At 49.2% G+C, this 5,000-nt stretch overlaps 1 protein-coding gene across 1 annotated transcript in view; it reads left to right on the top strand.

Annotated features, from left to right (window-relative positions):
* rapgef3 (Rap guanine nucleotide exchange factor (GEF) 3) overlaps positions 1-4,823 on the top strand; it is a gene marked incomplete at its 3' end in the record, with an annotated part of 17,220 nt that extends 12,397 nt beyond the window's left edge. The window contains exons 10-18 of the mRNA XM_084480245.1: positions 371-480; positions 1,306-1,394; positions 1,551-1,648; positions 2,276-2,419; positions 3,097-3,179; positions 3,288-3,318; positions 3,508-3,589; positions 3,864-4,001; positions 4,678-4,823. Coding sequence (XP_084336371.1) covers positions 371-480; positions 1,306-1,394; positions 1,551-1,648; positions 2,276-2,419; positions 3,097-3,179; positions 3,288-3,318; positions 3,508-3,589; positions 3,864-4,001; positions 4,678-4,823 — 921 coding nt within the window. The remainder of the gene's footprint in view (positions 1-370; positions 481-1,305; positions 1,395-1,550; positions 1,649-2,275; positions 2,420-3,096; positions 3,180-3,287; positions 3,319-3,507; positions 3,590-3,863; positions 4,002-4,677) is intronic.
* Positions 4,824-5,000: the final 177 nt, after the last annotated feature.

The raw sequence follows: 5,000 nt of genomic DNA, 5'->3' as shown, positions 1-5,000 counted from the left end.
AGGGCTCAACGTGCACTCACACACACACACACGTGTGTGTGTGTGTGCAAAGAGCACACCCCCCCCCCCCAGTAGCATCGCTCTAATGAGTGCGTGTATAAGTAGCATGTTCTCAAGTAACACATGTACAAGTAGCACGTGTAAAAAACAGCAACACGTATGTATCAGCATGTGTGTGTTTGAATTTGTGTGGTCGTATACGAGCGAGTAGCGTTTGTGTTAGCGCGTCTGCAGGCAGCATGTGTGCAAGCGAGTGTCTGTGTGCCTTTGCATTCCAAAGCCGACCACATGTCCGTGGCTCAACAACAGATCTCCTGGCACGGTGGTGGAAGGGCTGCTCACCCTGGGCTGTGTGTTTATTGTGTCTCAGGATGTGGAGGCCAACACTGTGCGTCTGGAGGAGCACGGCCAGACTGTGCTGGTCCTGGAGAAGAGCACCGCGGACGCCACCGAACAGGGCGGGGCAGGAGGCAGCAGCAAGTAAGCATACAGGCGGGGGGGCCCCCGGTGGGTCACCGGGGTGGAGCGCGTACCGTTAAGGCCCGGTCCTGAGCTCCAGCGAGCGGGGTTAGATTCCTGCCCGTGGTCCTTGTCTGCATGTCTTCCCCCCTCTCCCCCATACCTTCCTGTCTTACTCACTCTACAATTAAAAAAAAGGATAAAACCTTCAAAAATAAACCTATAAAGAAATGAAAAAAGGAAGCAGAAAGGCCTCCCAGCCCGACACCGCCATCCAGCCACGAGCGGCACCGCGCCGCACAACTCGGTCAACAGGCACGGTTTACGACTGTAGAGACACCCTTTACTCACGGGGAGTCGGACAAAACACTTTCACAGTCACTGAGACACAATAAAGGGAGCTACTTGACTTTGCTTAGGATGTTTGGTGATTTTAATAACGCAGCGTTCTTATGTTAATATTTGTCTATCGTCATGTGGCCGGGATCGGACTTCAAACCCTCTGTTTGCAGAGCGTTATCATCACACCCTGGAGTGTGTTTTTTCTTTCATCCCCCCCCCACCCAGTGAGATTTAATAATGCAGTGTTGACTCCTCTTTGGTGATGTGCTGCCAGTGTTTGGTCCCCTGACACACTCCTCCATGAGACCTCCACGATACTCCTCCTACACTCGCTCTCTCAGTTCTCTCTTCTTACACACTTCTCCATGATACACCTACACACTCTCTCTCTCGGTTTTTCCCTTCTGCCTCTCTGGTTCTCTGCCATCAGTTCTATCTACTACTAGTTCAGCAAATCAAATCTTCTTTTTCTGATTTGTTTTTTTGCTTCTCCTGAATCCCAAGGTACACCGTTATGTCGGGAACGCCGGAGAAGATTCTGGAACACCTGCTGGAGAAGGTGAAGCTGGACACTAACGGAAATGACACCATAGGTGGGCGTCCCGGTTCATCTCCCAGTCTAGGGCACTCTCTGTGCAGGCAGACTGAAGTCCCTGTACACTAGAACGCTGCTGCACAGCAGTTTGTCAAACTGCATTGTAATGTGTAATCAATTATGTGCTGAGCTGTGTGTGTGTGTTCCTCCACAGATACCTGCGTGGGGGACTTCTTACTCACCCACAAAATCTTCATGGCCTCCAGCCAGCTGTGTCCAGCGCTGCAGCACCAATATCCACTGATGTTTACTGTGAGGTGGCGGGGGGGACTGTAACAACAGCGGCGCTCGTGTCTGCACATGCCATCGACATGACAATGTCAACAGCTTGCATTCAACACATTCTGTCCGGCGCACGCCTCGTCGGCACGCAGACACTCACAATTGGTTGATTTAGATAGTGGAGTTGCTTTTCACAGAAGAGGCATCATAGGAACAGGTTTCGCTCATATCACTAATTATACGTTTGCTACTTTTATGTACCAGGGCACTTGAAGAAGAATAAACTAGTAAAAATAAGTCTACTACCCGTGCCCATACAACGGCGCCTCTGTGAAAAGGACCTGTTCAATTCAATCAACAACAAGGTTGTGTGATTGCAGACCAATTAGCATGGTCCACAATCAAGTGATTGTGGACCAATTAGCATGCACCAGACTACATGGCGAGGACAATGTCGCTGGCTGGTGGGAGATTGGTGAAGTATGCAACAAAACAAACACCACAAAATCAATTTCAAAGTAACGGCGCATGTTTCTTACTACAAACGTGCACACACAAACACGAGCATCGACGGGTCAATATCGAGGAGCGCCTCAGAGTTGTGTGCATGTGACAAACGCTCGCTGCCTGGACCTTAACCCGGGGTGCACCTACCAGGCCCAGCCGCCCCAGGGCTCGGAGCCGGAGAAGGCCGACTACTCGCTGAACGCCCGGCAGAAGGTGGTGAAGCTGCTGGGCCAGTGGGTGCTGCTCTACGGCCCGCTGCTCAAGGACGACCCCGTCGCCCTGGACCTCCTGGAGGTAAGGCCCCCCCCCCCCCCCCGCACTGTGGTGGAAACACACACCGGCTCCACGAGCGGATCAGACGGCCCCCGGTGGGTCAGTGGGCTAATAATAACAATAATAATACATTTTATTTTAAGGCGCCTTTCAAAGCTCTCAAGGACGCCGTACAGAACATAGATACAATCATCAAACAGTTAAAATAAGGTGGGCAATGGGTGATGGTGACGTGGTGATGTGGGAAGGTAAGACCAGGGGGGGTACGCAGATATGGAAAGGCGAGTTTTGAGTTTTGATTTGAACTGTGATATGGAGTCGGTGTTGCGGACGTCAGGGGGTAGCGCATTCCAGAGCAGGGGAGCAGAGCGGCTGAAGGCTCTGCTCCCCATCGCGGTGAGACGGGCGGAGGGGACAGTGAGGGGAACAGAGGAGGAGGAGCGGAGTGCACGGGAGGGAGTGGCAGTTTGAATGAGGTCTGTTAGATATGTGGGGGCAAGATTATGGATGGCTTTGAAGGTGTGGAGGAGGATTTAAAATTTGCGTAAATGAACCGGGAGCCAATGAAGCTGGTGAAGGATAGGGGTGATGTGGTGAGAGGATGAGCAGGACCAAGAGGGGCTGATGGGGGAGAGGGGGGCTGCTGCTGTGGGCTGGTGACGTCGTGTCCCTCATGGGTTTCTGTTTGACCCGACCAGAGGCTGAAGAAGGAGGTGGCGGCGGACAGCCGGCTGTCCACCATGCTGAAGGATCAGCTGAGAGAGAGGAGGAGGACTCGGCTGTAGGTTGATGTTATCTATGTTTATAGATTATGTTGGATCTATTTTATTCTTCTTATTATTATTACCAGATGATGATTTCTTTTTGCTTTTTTTTTTTATCTCCACAGATCCGAGAATGGAAATCATTCCCTTATCAGGGTAGGTTGGCTGACTCTTTTTCTAAGAATGCGTTCATGACTACAGGGCAGACTCACAACTAGTACGACCTGAATTGCAGCTTCAGCACACACCTTTCAGTTGTTGTCGTTAGAGATTAATCTTAATGTCATGTTACTGTCACCTGTCATTTGAATGCCACCCATGTGCTCCATTGTTTCCTCCCTGCAGCAGCAGAGCCAGCAATTTGATTGGTTCTGCAACTGTGAGGAACCAGTGGGGAGGTTACATCCAATCAGAGGCCAGGATAAAGGTCAGTTACGTCGGAGCGTAAATATGGGTAACTGAAACCAAATGTGTGTTATTATAATTAGAGGGAATTAAAACAGTAAGATAATGTTATCCCATTTTTTAAATGTCATAGTTCTATGCTATCCTCATATTTCACCTAACGAAACCACCTTTTTATCACAGTTCACATAATTTAAAATGGCACAGTTCTTAAGGACCCATTTATGGCAAAATCATAATGCATTCCTCCATTGATAATGAATGTCATGTGTTTGTGTTGTCTTTTTTTACTCTAGTGCTGTATGAGATTTATAGGCCAGACAACATCTCTATCACGCTGATGCTCCCGGTGAACACGTCGGTACAGGAGGTGCTGTCGGCGGTGGTGAAGCCCGGGGCGGACTACGTCCTGGTGAAGATGAACTCCATGGGAGGTGAGGTCCATGACGCTGCATAGAAACTGATTCTGATGACGTTTTCTTCTCATAGCATAACATAGCAATACATTGCTTTGCATGGCGTAGCACAATGCAACATGACATAACATAATTTGTATGTTGTAAACATGACATGTTGTAAAATAACAGCACAGCAAAATAGAAAAGCGTAACATGGTTTAATGTTGCTTTCTGTTTCTGCCGAGGATCTGTCAGCGTTTCGTGTTTGAGTTGATTGTTTGCATTTAGACACACAGTCATTTCCATATGTAACAAACATTAAAGCAAACAAAGGCCTTTACAATAAAGTATAAGAAACTGAACAAAACGTGTGTATCGAATAGGCAAAACTAAATGTCTGAAATAATATGCTAGCTGCATTTTATCTCGATAGCAACGTTTGGTTGAATTACTGACACCTGTGAACTGGCTCAATGTTGACCTAATATCCTGTTGCATTTCCAGCAAACCACTAGGGAGCAGTATTTTCAACTATTCACACTTTATTTGCTTTACAAGCCAAAATGTCTCTTACACTAGCCTAACATAACAAACCTTGGTGCAAGGTTTCATCCAAAGCAAATAACACCGTTACTGTGAGTTCTGATGAACTGTATATGAACTGAAGAGTCTGCTCTGGTTCCCCCCCCCCTCCCCCCCGGCCGCCCTGCAGAACGGGCCCAGCTGAAGCTGGACTCCACCGCCGTGTCCACGGGCCTGGGGCTCAACGAGAGGCTCTTCATGTGCACCTCCAGCCAGGTGGAACGGCTGGTGAGCGCCACCGTTTACATTCCACCGCCAGCTAGAGATGACACGTAGCGCATGGCTGCATCCCAGTGACCACACCCACACCCCCCCCCCCCCCCCCCCCCCCACCAACCTGTCACTGTTACTGTCACAGCCTGCGTTGTGACAAACCACACAAGTACCGAAACTAAAAATATTTATTTGATACTCAAGATAACCTTGTGGTGCGTAAGGTGAGCTCATCAGCGG

Source organism: Micromesistius poutassou (genome assembly GCF_964030765.1).
Source record: "Micromesistius poutassou genome assembly, chromosome: 15".
Lineage (NCBI taxonomy): Eukaryota > Metazoa > Chordata > Actinopteri > Gadiformes > Gadidae > Micromesistius > Micromesistius poutassou.
This window is presented reverse-complemented; position numbering and strand designations above follow the sequence as displayed.